General features: G+C 43.1%; 1 protein-coding gene across 28 annotated transcripts in view; it reads left to right on the top strand.

Moving 5' to 3' along the window:
• MAGI1 (membrane associated guanylate kinase, WW and PDZ domain containing 1) overlaps positions 1-14,365 on the top strand; it is a 342,718-nt gene that overhangs the window by 255,918 nt on the left and 72,435 nt on the right. For all 28 annotated transcript variants that reach the window (XM_066195799.1, XM_066195796.1, XM_066195795.1 and 25 more), the window contains exons 4-5: positions 10,444-10,650; positions 13,553-13,763. In XM_066195799.1, the coding sequence (XP_066051896.1) occupies positions 10,444-10,650; positions 13,553-13,763 (418 nt within the window). The remainder of the gene's footprint in view (positions 1-10,443; positions 10,651-13,552; positions 13,764-14,365) is intronic.

Here is a 14,365-nt window from a genome sequence, read left to right as displayed (position 1 = left end):
AAACCTTGCGCTCATTCCCAACTGCAGACAATTGTAGTGCCAAACCTGGTTTGCATGAAGATGCTAAATGTATAATTTGGTTTCACTCTTCCACTTCTCTGAGCTGATTAGCTCCATCAGCACCAGTGCTAACGTTCCAGCAGCAGCTCTTCTCCAAAATGAGCTTTTTCCTCTCTGTGTTTCTAATTATAACACCAAATTAGTTTTCTTTGTCGTGGTGCTTGAAATAGATCAGCTGAAAGGCCTCACCATTGCTTCCTGATCTATTTGTTCTAGTGACCTTTCCACTTGGAAAGACAAAATGGGTAACTGTCTGTAAGCTGGCTCCTGGGACATGCTGGGAATTAGTTCTCAGGAAATGCTGTATCCATCTGGGACAGTTATAACACGGTTGTTTCATTGCTTATGTGATTATATGCAGCAGCAGCTAAACTGTTTAGGTTTCGTGGCTTGCTCTTTTCAGTTGCTGAAGATGAGGTTGATTTCTCATAAGTCTAATGTGTATTTCATTTCTGTGGGTGATAGAAGTGCCTGAACTTTAAAGGAATAATTTGTCAGAAGTGCTGAGAAGCTTCTTTCCCCATTGACATCAGTGATTCTGGTGCGTTGTGGTTCTGGAGTGCTGGCCCATGGAAGGAAAAATCAATAAGAATAAAGCAAATAATGATGATGCATGTGTGCACATATGCATCAAGACACATTACTATTTGATTGTAATGTGAAATAAATTGAGTTCATTTTTCACCTATGGCTTAAAGAAATTATTTTGCTGCCTTCTGAGATTTCTTTAATGGCTTTGTTGTACTTTTTTTTGGAAATCTTATTTTACAGCTGTATCGATCAAGACAGTGTTGATTTTGATTAGATCTTGGAAGATCAGGTGATTCAGACTCGATGCTGCAATCACAAGCAATTTTGTCTGTTAAAAAAAACCTGCCGAAAACCCAAACCACAAAGCAAGTTACACTTTTAATGGCCAAGTCTCTGTTATTGTCCAGCTTTAGAGTCTTAGGTATTTTAATTATCGCTTGTTTTTTGCTGCGTTTTGCTGCCACCTTTTTTTTAATAAGTGTTCCACCATGATAAATTTGACTGTATTTTTGGTCAGTGGTGGCTTATTCTAAACCAGAGAAATAAAACCCAACAAAAGGAAATAATCTGCTAGTCCTACCTGCTGTGTTGAATAGAAATCAGAATTGAAGAGATAGGGTTGCTTGTGATTTAATTCTCTCAGGTGATTTAGAGATGAAGGAAGAGGAATGCTGTGAAACGGACAGTAGGGATGAGGAATGGGGAAGTTTTTGTGTGCTAGCCAGCCACAAGCTCATGAGTTCCAAGCAGGCTGGTGGTTTGGAGTCACTGTCCCAAGGAGCCTTCTGGCCTTAATTTATAAGCATCAGCATGTGGTGGTGGAGAAGATGGACATAAAATCACCTGGATACTGTCACTGGGAAAGATCTTGCAGAAGAAGAGGTAACAGAAGCATTTAATAACAGTTACTGAAGAAAAGATTAGAAAACAGGGAGCCATCAGAAGCGGGGTAATACACAGGACTTTGATGCTGATACAGGTACTATTGATCTGGAAAGAATAAAGGGCGAGCAGAAGAGAACAGTTGGAAACCATGAAAAAGTAGGAGAGTGTATCAGGTTTTCAAAGAACAACCTGAGTTTTGAAAGTGCTCTAATTGCAAAAAGAGAAAGTGCTAGCTGAACAGGAGAAAAGAGGTGTTGCTGACCTAAAGGGCTTGGTAATGCCTTTTTTATTTCTTCTGGTGCACTGCAAATAGGTTCCTCTGGGCAGCTTTTGATTCACATCCCAGTGAAGGCAGAGTGAGCAGGGCAGCTGCTGTTCTGGTCACCTCTCATCTCCCTGGTGTGTTCTGCACCCAAAAGGCTTCAAATAATGTAATCAGGTGGGAGGGGGCATTGGCAAGCCTTAATTCCTGGGATTTTCAGTTTGGCTTTTAACATCCTGATTTTTGACCGTAAAGCCCAGAAACTTTCCTCCCCTGATGAAAGCTACGTGTTGATCACATGGATCCAGCAGCTGGAGCTGGAAGACCTGCCTAAAGCTGCAATTGGTGATTTTGCCCCACGTGTATGCTGCACACAACACATTTAAGCCAGTTAGAAATTCCCATTGACAATACTCATTAGGAAAGAAAATTCTTTTTAGGCTGCACGTCGTCTAGGCCTTCTGGTGGATAGGAAATCACTGTAATTGTAGTCTCAGGCATTTATTGACTGCTCCTTCAGGGCAGAAAATACTGATGGATGCATGGAAGTAATTGTGTAGGTTACTAATTATTTAGCAATTACTTCTGCATTTGAATTGCAGGCTCTCACAGGCACCCCAAGGGAGGGCTGTTTTGAGCACAGCCACTGCTTCCAGATTTTATTCCCGTTTTTTCCCCAGCTGCTGAGTGGCCCTGGGCAGATCAGGTAACTGCTCTATACTTCGGGTTACTGGCCTGGAGAATATTAAAACAACACTTACTTCTCTCTTCATTAATATTTCAGCAGGTACCCTGTGCCTGCAGCTATCTGCTGTTTCAGATGGAAGGGGGAGAGAGGAGAGAGGTGTTCTGGAGGGCTGTGCTGAATTCAGGCAGCCCTGCAGATGGGAGCTGTGCAGAGGCACACGGGGACATGGGGCATGGTGGCTGAATTTTGAATGGGGATGGCTGTGTCACCAGGGTCTGGTGAGGCTGTGTGAATGAATGCCTGCCCAGCACTTAGTGATCCTCAAAAGAAAAAGTGCTGCACTTTATAACATGTGAAGGGTTATTACATTATAGAGTATTATTGTCAAGGCATCATCTTTCATTCTCGGGACAAGTGTTATGTGATTGCCAAGAGAAGTAATAAGTAATCTGCATTAGTCTCATGACTAAGATGTAATGGGGTGACTTGCTAACATTTTCAAAGTATATAAAACTAGGCACTGTAGACAGGGTCTCCGATTGTGGTGCTTAATGATTGTAATAAATTACATTAATAGTGCAGTTAGAATTTCAGCCGAAGTAGAGAGGTGTATTCAGCAACATGCTTCAAATCAAGATGCCTTTAGTCTAATTTATCTGATGTGCTGGCTCTCCTTGGGTTTCTCTGCAGCGGCCAAACTGCCTCAGCTGCTTTAGCAAAATGAGTGGATATTTTTGCTGGTGCCTTCCCAGCCTGTGGGTTTCACCAGGTCAGACCCACCTGGAAATGAGAGCTGAGCCTGTGGCAGCCAGAACAGGAGGGGAAGATGGGGTGAGGAAGGGTGGCAGATGTTGGGGATGCCCGTACAGGTGAATAACATGTTCCACTTAATAAGATCAGACCCACTGATTTTTGTCTCCAGACTAAAGATTGACTCAATAAATCATAATGACTTCTATAGCACATTATAATGGGTCACACTGAATACCCACATACTAATATCCACATACTACTCTGTGCACTGCAGAGTGATTTCTCTTCTATTTTTGGCTCCTCATACTTTTCTTGCTTTTTTTCTTGTTATTTTTTAGACCACTAGTAGAGGAAAAAAGGCAGCACCTTGTTGTGTATCTGCACAATTATCAGTGCTAACTGAGCATGAGTGCTGCTGTACTCAAGTGTCATCTGGTAACAATGCTTCATTCTGCAAACAGCTGAAGTGGTACCTGAGTAACTCTTGTTCTCTAAAAGCAAATATTCAAATATCTGATAGGGGTTCAGAGTGGCTTTGAATTTCCTGTGGCATTTCAGACTGGCTTCTCCCTCTCTCTGCACTTTGAATAACAACTTTCTCAATGTGAGCTCTGTCAGAAATGGTTCATTAGCACTCATGCGTTTTAAAACAGGAACCTCCGGGAAAAGGTGCCCAAACACCTCTGACCAAAAAAAAAAAAAAAAAAAAAAAAAAAAAAAAAAAAAAAAAAAAAAAAAAAAAAAAAAAAAGCTATGGTGAATTAGTTGCTTTCTTCTTAAGTTAGAGTTCAGGTTATTTCAGGCATCATTTACTTTGTAACCATAGCTTGATGTGTTGAAGGCTGTTCCTAACAGTCCAGGCACATTTTGGCATTTTCGGTTTTTTTGGTACAGGGTGTTCTTGGGGCTCTCCAGAAGTGGCAGCTTCTTGCTGGTGTTACCCAGCTCCTCTGCAGAGGCAGCCTGGCCTGCACTGACTGCAGCATTTCCCTGTCTGCAGAGCCCACTGCCACTGCCTTCCAGAGAGGGAAGGTGCTAATGGGACACATCCTCATGGTGGGACTATAGATATATAAATATTTAACTGTTTGCAAGAAGAGTTTCATATTGCAAGGGCTTGACAGGGTATTTTCTTTATTCCTACAGCCCTATGCTAGGTAGGGTGTTTCCAGCTGCTTCTCCTGCTTTCTGTATATACCATACACAAGTGCATGTTTATTTATGTTCCCTATGACTTTTTTTTTTTTTTTTTAATCTATCTGAATGTGGATAAAGCAGTTGATAAAACACAGCTGGTCTCATGGAACACCCTGAGTCTCCCCAGCCCCCTCCTGGTCCATGCTAACAAGGTTGCACTGTTTGTTTATTACTTTTAGTATCATTGCTTTGTTTTAGGATTTTTCCATGCTTTAAATGTGCTTGTATACACTTGTACACGAGTGCTAACAATAGCATGTGGCAACACCTAGTGATAGTACAGCAAAAAGCAGAATAAGTAAGAGTGATTTGTTCTGTGGGTGACTTTCTCCCATGCTGCCACTGCCTTTAGGACACTAATTGGCGAATATGTTAAATTTCAGTCCTAATTGAAATGTGCAGTTTGTAACAGTTTGACTTCTTTAACAAGAAACCCAAACTGATCTTTCAGTTAACCTCATCATTAATAACTACAAAAATTGACAGAGAATCTCCTATTTAAAGCAAATGGATTTGTTGTAGGTTAATTTCTCTGAGCTCTCCTTCATTGCCTGTTTTCCTTCCGATCCAGATGCTGTATCCGCAGCCTCCTCCCGGTTGCCTGGATACTCTGAATTTCCTCAAGGCAATTGCTAATCAATGTGCAGTTGCAGCTAGGTGAATCCCACAGACAGCAGCCAGATCTGTCATCTAAATGTGGAAATCTGTAGCAGAATGTGATCTGGGAAGAGAACAGACAAAACACCATGGCAGGAGCTCTGCTCCCAGGAACCAATTCATCCTGTGCTCATCAGATACAAGCACTCTTACTGGATTAGAGGAACAGAAGCTCTTCTGCTAAAATTAAGGGTCAATTGTTTTGGTTCTTGTACAGTGCAGGGAAGAGGAGCTGAGCCTCAGAAAATAAAACAATTACATTAATAATTGCATTTCAAGTCTTTGTGTCAAGGCCTTGCTTAATTTTGCTGCTTATCTCTGAGTGTCTTTCCCAAAATACCCATTTGCACCAAGACAGAAAGCTATGAAGTGTTTTTTAAAACATGAGCTGTTAATGGAGTCCTTGTTAGCACAGAGTGGTCTCTTTGAAGATCAGATGCACCTCTCGTGGACATGGAGCCCTCTGTGCTGCACAGAGGCTTTTGAGCTTCTTGGGATTTTTATAATTGCAAAATTAGACTTCACAAGTAGGCATCAGTAAATTCAGAACTGCATGAACTCTTCTTGGTCCTTTGCTGAGACACAAATGCACTCCCAGTCCCAGGCATAGACATCTTTCCACCAGAAAGGAGAATAACTGCTGCAGAGTAAACACCTACTGATGAAAGTAACTCAGATATTTGGTTTGGGACCACATTCTTCAACTGCTGTAATTGCACCATTAGGATTAATGCTCAAACTCATGTTTGATTTTGCAGTCTGCTGCTCTGCCTTCTTGCACCTCTCCACGTCAGCTCCCTGTCGCCACTCCAGCAGCCTCCATGGTCTCCTCTTACCACTTCAGTAGTATGAATTCAAGGGTTTTATGGAATAGATTCGTAGATATTTCACTTCAGGGTAGCTGGATGGTGTATTTTTGTGAATTATATTTTAAATTCCAGGTCACATAAACAATTTAAGGTGAACTTACTGCCCACAAGGGGAATACTTAATAAGAACGCTTTGTTATTTGAAATACAAGAGAAATTTTCCACTGACACTTCATTTCTAAAACTTAAAAAGAAAGTCCTCTTTACTGACAGTGTTGCTTTAATTCAGGACAGGGTGGAAGCTGCTGTAGATTGCTTTCATTGATTGTGATCACTGCTTGAATTGGCAGAGCAGGAAGTGTTGTGATGATGAGAACTTGTCTTATTGTTGTGATAAGTTGTTACCAAAGTCTAATTACTGGGTGTGATGCTAAAATGTGTAAGCTGCCGACACTTAAAGATAAGGAGATGAAAAGAAACCAACTCATTCCAAATAGCTCTTCTGTTTGGGTTTTTCCATTATTATTGTTATTTTTGTGCACTCTCCTGAGTGGTGCTTTAGAGCACATGGATTAAGTCATGGATTTGGCTGCAGATGCTGCCATCAAACTTCAGCTGTGGTTAAGTAAGTTTAAAGCACCAAGGGACTGAATAAAAGAATGGTTAGTAAAAAGTGCTGACAAGGGATTCAGTTAATGGTGTATGCATCTGTGGAGTGAATGGGCTGCTATTAGCTATTAATTCAGGTGCTGTAGGCAGGATCCAAATATGATTGAGAAGGGGGTAAGGGGTAAAGGCCCAGTCCCTAGAGGAATTGGACATGGGAAAGTGCCATTCCTGCCACGCTGGCTGCTTCAGAACCGGCATTTCTGCAGAAAAGTGGAGAGTTTCCTGCAGTCTTGTCCCAGAAATCTCCATTGTCTGGGAGACAGGCTGCTCCTTTCCAGCTCAGACATGTCCTGTTGGGGTCAGAATCCTCAGAAGTTTTGCAGAGCTTCACCTGAGCTCAGCACCCCGGGGAGTCCTGCCCTAACTGCTGTGCTGACTTCAGAAAACGTTTTGGGATCCTCTGGGATGACAGATGCTTGTGTATGCACATGTAACATGCTGTTAATAATTAGAGCTGATTGGATATTCAGTACAAATTACACTGGCTATGAAGTTAGCCCTTTCCTTAGGCTTACAAGTGGCTCACAAAACACTGTTAAAGCCTATTTTTAAATGTATGTTTTTTCATAAACATTGATAGATTTAATTTGAGTGAATAATGTCAAGTCTGAGTGTTGTAAAACTCTTGCTGGGTTGTTCACTGTCAGTTGTTAATGGAGCATGTTTGGATTTCTGAGTCACAGTGTAAATATTTTCTATTTCCAATTTTGAGGATGAAACATGATGTTTGATGATTATTTTTACCAGCCCCCCCTAATAGTGTGTCTGCTCCCACGCCCAGGCCCACATGCCGTGTCTTCAAAAATAACTGCCTAGAGAAGAGAAATAGGGCTGACTGCATCCAGCAAAAATGAGGGAAAGATAGAGTTTCCATTTTCTCTCATTTTCCATGTCACCTGGGAGCCGGGTTGGAGCATTCTTCTAAAGATTTTCATCATGAGCTGGGTTCTTTCCCCAGCCCGTTTGTCCTTGTGTGAATCTGAAGGAAGAGCTCTGATTTTTTTTGGAATATTGACTCAGGCTCAATCTGCCTCCTGTGGTGAAAAAAGAAAAGTTCAGCCCCAGTGGCTGCATTTCCCATAAACCCCACACATGTAGAGCCATGCTCAGTTTCAAATTCATATTTGCTCTTTTTGTATGCTCATTTATCTTTACAGGGATCCTATAAGACGGCACACTCTCTTGGTAGAGAGTAATTATTCACTAATGTTAGTACCAACAACCATGGCTGGTTTGAAAAATGACTAATGATTTCAGTATAAGAAAACCTGAAATATACTTTAGAGAAGCCTGTTTTTCTGTTGAGGAGCAGCTCTCCATGGACTGGGGGACTCCAGTTTTGCTGTTGCTAGAGGAACTGCAGAGGAACAAAATTCGAAGATGTAATCATACATTTCTCTGTAATTGGAGGAGGGATGGTACCATCTGTGCTTTGTTCTTGTCCAGGGGAAATAAACCCCACACTATCAACATCTATATATCCCCTCCATCCTCTTTGTTGCGTCCATCCTAAAAAATTTAACCAGTTAAAACAGACCCGAAATAACTTTTGCATAAAACAGTGATGTGCAGTGCTATAAATAAAAGTTGCTTTCATGTGTATGACACACACATGACTCTCTCTGCTTAGCAGTTAATATCCTTAGAAAACACTTTTTTTTTCCTGGAAAACCAAACAAAGCAGCAACCTAAGGAAAAAAAAAAAAAAGAAAACCAAAAAAACCCCACACAAAATCTCAGAGTAGTGTTGTTCCTCATAAGAAGTGCCAAACAAGATAGATGGGAGCAGGGTTAATTATCTTTTTTTTTTTTTTTTGGCCACCTACATTTTCCCTTTGCACTCTCTCTCCCCCGTTCCGCCTCTTTTTTTCGTATAAAACAGTTCTGCAGTATGTAGAGCATGAGAATTATTTCTCCAGCAGAAACTGCAACCTGCTTGCAGAGCCTCCGTACCCATTAGAGGCTCTTTCCAGAAGAAGTAATTTCCTTCTCCCCATAAATTATGCATCAATGTGCATTTAGGATTCTGAGATGATGAGCGGAAGATGAAAGCGTTGCCGCTCCCGTGGAGCCGGATCCGCGTCGCCGTGTACAGGCTGGAGCACACCTTGTTCAGACAAACCTGCACGTGTTGCTGTCCTGCTACTCCAGCTGTAAAAGCGTGGAGGTGGGAGCTGCTCTGGCTTCTTGGGCCTCAGCTCTGTGAGAAATTCTTCTTCACCTCACAGGAGGCAGTGAGGGGGGATGATGACAAGTGTTTCCTAAGTGGTTTTCCCAGATGGACTCTGCCAGTCCATGTCGGGTGATTCCAGCTCCTAATGGGTCCTGGTGATCTTCCCTCCAGGAGGATCTCCTCCATGACCCTGCCAGGCTCAGAGGTGGCACTGGCTGGCCTCTTCCTGGGCCTCCCACTGTTAAGAAATTGTTAAATTTCTTAATGGGTGCCCCATTGTTAAAATTGTCTGTCCTTTTACGGTCAGTGGGAATTTCACCAGGCTGCCACGACTCCTCAAATATGGTGGAAATTGTTGTAGCGACTCTATCCAGGTTCCCTCAGAACCTGCAGATGCACCTCATCACTTCCCATGGACCTGTGCATCTTCAGGTTCCTTAGATGGTCTCAAACCTGATCTTCTCCTACAGTGGCTGAGAAAATGTGTACTGAAAAATTGAAAAATTATGCTTTCAGGTTATAAATAGCATGTGGAGATCATTGAAGAATGTAAATAAATGTATGTTTTAGAGAAGATTTTTGCACTATTGCCACAATTGAACTGTATGGGAGGACATCCTTTGTGTTTTGGCGTGTCAGAGAGCATAGGGAAAATTTTTAAGTCTACCCTTGGAATCTGAAGATGGCAAATAAAAATTAGCAGTAATTCCTGAAAGAAAAATTTTGGGTAGTTTTGTGTAAAACTGTTGCACATAGCAGGTCGTTGTGTAAAAATTAGAAGATTTACCTTGCAATAGGTGAATTCTCTGTATCCCTCTGAATTAGAATCCTTCTGAATTCCTGTAATGCCCAGTGCTGTGGGAACAGATTCCAGACCTGAGGTTGCTGTGGAGAATTTTAAGGCAAATCAAACACTGCTGTGGTGTGGAGGTGAAGTGAAACAGGGCCAGTGAAATACCTCTGTGCTGTTCTGGCATGAATGAACATGCACTTGTTCTGTGTCTCTCCCATGGTCTCTGAAAATGCCAGGGAGGCAGCCCAGGCACTGTTTCCATCACAGCTGGTGATGGATTCCGAGCATGTACTGGCAGAACCAGGGGTGCATCTGTGTCCCTCCAAGTTTAGCCTTAAGGTCTGGTTCTCCGCTTCTACCCAAGTTGACCCAACTGCTGAATTTCCTCTTTGAAGAAAGCAGTGCCATGTGGTATCTTTCCTTTTCTCTCCTTTGACTTAAGTTTTCTTTTAGAGAGAGAATAGTGTTTGCTTTCCAAACGCAACATCCCCCCTAAAAGAACCTGAGTACTAAAGCAGGCCATCGAGCCTTTCATCACTTCTCTTGGTGATAGCAGTCATGAATTTTTTATTTTCTGCAGGGCTCACTCCAGATCTGCCACAGCATTGTGTGGGTGCACACATGTAAAAAGGCTACTAATTGAAATTCAGATGTAATGAGATGAAGTTTTGCTATTCACCATGACTGCCTTTTGTTTTAGCCTATGTATGCTCAGTGCACCTAAACAATACAACCATTGCTTCTCCTTTTAGATTCCACAAGAAAAACTAAAAAGGCAAGAAATATTTCTGTGTCTGCTGTAGAGATGAAGTGTGAAAAAATGGGAATGGCACGTGTTACCTTCTTTATTTACTTATCTGTGGGGAGGGACGGAAATTTTAATGGAACAGTAAAGAAAATGAAATAGGAAACTCACTGCTGTAAACTGTTCTCTTTTGAAGATGCAAATGTGTCTCTATTGCCTAGGTAACTATTATGGAACGCCGAAGCCTCCAAGCCAGCCCCTCAGTGGGAAAGTGACTTCCACCAATGCTTTGCAAAACCTGCAGTCTGGCTCCAAGCAGTCGACTCCAAAGCGAACCAAGTCTTACAATGATATGCAAAATGCTGGCATAGTGCATACAGAGAATGAGGAAGAGGATGATGTACCTGAAATGAGCAGTAGCTTCACAGGTAAAGCAAAATTAACACTGTCCTTCAGTTAGAATGCATGGGGAAGGCTTTTGGAAGGTATTTTGAAGTGGGGGTGTTGTTCTTTAATGTGTTTTCTGCAAAGCTGTCAATGTCAAACAGAATTGGCTGACACCTGAATGGCAGATGTCCAGGTGTGAACAGCCACATGCACAGCTGTGTCAAAAAAGCCTTGTGGGGTTGAACTTGTTGAGACAAAGATGTGGTAAAGTTCAAATCCAGTAATCGCGGAAAGGTTGGGGATGAGTTGAGCTATGGCTGATGGTTACAAACAGTATGAAATTACTCAACCAGGTTTACATTTGCAATTAATTACTCCTCCTTCCTAAATATGTTGCTGTCCTTTATCCTTCCTTGCATGTAGAGCTGCCCATCACATACAGTTACTGTCCTGGTTCTCTTCTCCAAGGTACCTCCCAGCACATGGAGTGCTGCTATAGCTGCAGGAATGAGATATGGAGCATGGGTGCAAGTTCTGTATTTCACGAAGGTCTTGTGTCCTGCTGAACACAGATCTTGTTCCCACCATGGCTGCCATCAAGCCTTGGCTGAAAGATCACTGGAAACCTTTGCAATCTAAAGTCAAATGCTGTGCAGGCGGATTCAGAGCAAAACGCTATTGGGAGATCCACTGAGTTTCCACAGAAATCAACTGGAAGTTTGTGAACCTCTGAGGGCCAAGAGCTCTTCCCCATGCCCTCAGGCCTAGTATTTGTTAGTGCTTAGAGCATTGTTACCTCAGCTCAGTTTCAAGCACTGAATTCATCTTCTGGGCTCCTTTTGAGCCAGGTACTGAGCAAGTATTATCCACGCCTTCAAGCCCTTCCCAGCTGCTTGCCATGGGAGCTCCTCGTAACTGGCACCTGGTCCTTTGTCCTCTGATCACTTTCTGTCACCATGAAAATTTTCCTTCCCAGGCTCTGATGAGTCAGAGGATCTGTCCTGCCAGTTCCTACCTGCCAATGTCCTGGCTCTAACAGCTGTTTAGAGCTTTAAAAGGATTTAGGCTCAGATTTAGCTTTGGTCCTCTTTGGGCTGCACTGTCAAATGGCTTTTGAGGGTTGTAATCTGTTTGACTGCTACCTACTACACATTTCCAACTCAAATTGCTTCTAGCCAGCCTAATTTCTCCCAGGTTGGAATTCCTGTCTCTGCTTACCAGCTCATTGACAAAATTTTGCACCGAGGGTGGTTTCTCACATGTTGGGACATGACAGCAGCCTCAGCCTTCGTCACGGGATCGGATTTTGGCAAGAAGCTGGTGGGAGATCTGTTATATGATTTCCCTGCTGCCCGTCTCAGTTTGGTGCCCCTGAAGTAGCTTGAGCATCACGTCTCTTCCTTGTTTTCCTTTGCAAGATGAAATACTGGAAGATGCAGCTCATTTGTCACAACGTTATCACACCCTGGCCCCTTGCCTTCATTAAATGGGCACAGAATCAAGAAAAGACTTATTTCTCAGATACCAAAGCGATTCCGTATGCTTATTTCACATGAAAGTGTGTTTGCCATATTAAAATGCTCCTGCTTCCCTAGGAGATCTCTTGGTAACTTGTGTTTTCCAGATTTTGGCATGTTTGTGCTCTCAGTTTTAAGCTGGGGATAATTCTTTCACGCTTCTTTATCTTGTCATCTACCTAAAAATATCAAACTCCAAGGAGGGCCGAAAAGCAAGTGCTGAGGGTACTGGTAAAGTCTAGATGTTTTTCTTCCTGTTCCTCCCAATTTATTATGTTCTTCTCCTTTGGTTATGGCAGCACACAGACTAGAATAATGAAGGAGCTCTTTCCAGGGCTGTGGGCTGTGAATTGAAGGTGTCCATGGTCTCTGGTGTGGAGAGCAGGGAAGGTCCTGTCTGTGAAGCCCTTTCAGCCCCTCTCCTTGGGGACTTGGCCGAGGGTAATACTGATCTCTCTGTCTTCCACGCAGTTTGTTGTCTGTGCTTGTACTGATGTTCTCAGGGAATGTGGAAGTACTGCCATAAATTTTCAACACCTTCAAGAACCAAACCGAGAAAGTCCCTTTGGTAGACACAGGGTTAATTTTAGAAATGGTGTGTTGTTGCCAAAACCTCTCTGTGGAGGAGTGAGGGCACAGATCTGTTTATTGGGGAGTATTTACAGTGATTAGTGATGGGAAGGGATGAGCAGCAGTGTTTTATGGATACAGCTCAAAACTGCATGGATACAAGCATCAGAAATATTTCCTTAGAGGGAGAAGGGCCAGATACAGCATGAAATACTCCTGACTGACTTTGAATGGAAGGATACTGTGATGAATCTTGGAATAAACCTCCTCAGACAGCAAGAATGGGCACTAGTGAGCAGCAACATGTGGACACATGGTACAGTGCTGACATTAATTTTAATTTTTAATTTAAAATAATGCACTGCACTGAAGACATTCACTGTTAGCCTGTTGACTTTGAGCTTCTGGCAACATTTTGCACTTGTAAAATCTCCTCTTTTGATCATTCTTCAAACAAGAAATTTTATCCTCCTAATCCTGTCCCACAATTGGCACTGCAGGAGTAAACCTGTAAGCCTGCTTGAAAGCACACTGAACTCCTCTACACCGGTGAGGCCTGGCCTCAGACAGCTTGTAGGAATTTGGTACCTCGGCAGGGCCTGTTGGAGCGAACACAGGAGCTGATCACAGCTCCTGATTTGTTTGACCAGGGTCTGGCTGGCAGAGTGTGTGTGGGCAAGGTGAGCTCGCCCCTGCTGCCGCAGACACTGCTGGGGCTCTGCCCTCGCCTCATCTGTTGCTGTGTCTGGTGAATTAAAAGGCAAGGAGAGGAAAACTGGCAAGGATAATAAACCTGGAGGAGCAAACGGGGAATGGAAACAACTGGTTCTTACTTTTGCGTGTGTTTGTTCTGCAGCAGAGTCTGGTGACCAGGACGAGCACAACGCGCGCGCCGGGAGAGAGGCAGCCCCAGCGTCCACCATTGAGAGCCACACCCACGTCCCCACCACGGAACCATCTCAGAGCCTCCCTCAATACCTACCTCCTTCTGCCGAGGACAACCTAGGGCCTCTGCCTGAAAACTGGGAGATGGCCTACACGGAGAACGGAGAAGTCTATTTTATAGAGTAAAGCACATTTTTTGTTGTTCTGATTCCGTCTCTCTCCCTCTCTTTGGGCACAAGTAAACCTCCGTGGATGCGTTTTGTGTGTGTGTGTACGTGCGTGTATTAAATATTTAGTGTATACAGCTAGGTTGCAGAGCTGTTAGTTCTTTACTGCTTCTGAAGGGGGTTTGCATTTCCTGATTGGATTAACATCCAAATTACTCCTGAGTTCCAGGGCAGCGGGAATTGCTTGTTTTATGAGGGTAGTTACAAAAGCAACACACACTTATAAAATACAGGCCAGTTGTTTTCACTGGTGGGATGAAAGCTCCTAATTGGAAAGGCTGAGACTCCATTTCTGGTGCCTGTGTCTGTGCATAATGCAGCAGAGGGGATTCCTCCAGTCCTGTGCACAGGCAGCAGAGACAGGGATGGACTTTGGGCCCTTGTCACACCGAAGGGGCCAAATATGTTAACGTTCTCCAGTGGTTTGCAAAAGGTACAGCTCTGTACAGGGTAGGCACAGCAAGTTTGGAACACCAGTACCTCAAGCTCTGCAGTCTTTGCCTAAGAGCTGATTGCTGTCAACAATTTTACGATGATATTGATTTTTTTCATGCCAT

Source organism: Chamaea fasciata, unplaced genomic scaffold (assembly GCF_029207755.1).
Source record: "Chamaea fasciata isolate MVZ Bird 193981 ecotype frontalis unplaced genomic scaffold, bChaFas1.0.hap1 SCAF_13, whole genome shotgun sequence".
In the NCBI taxonomy this organism is placed as follows: domain Eukaryota; kingdom Metazoa; phylum Chordata; class Aves; order Passeriformes; family Sylviidae; genus Chamaea; species Chamaea fasciata.
This window is presented reverse-complemented; position numbering and strand designations above follow the sequence as displayed.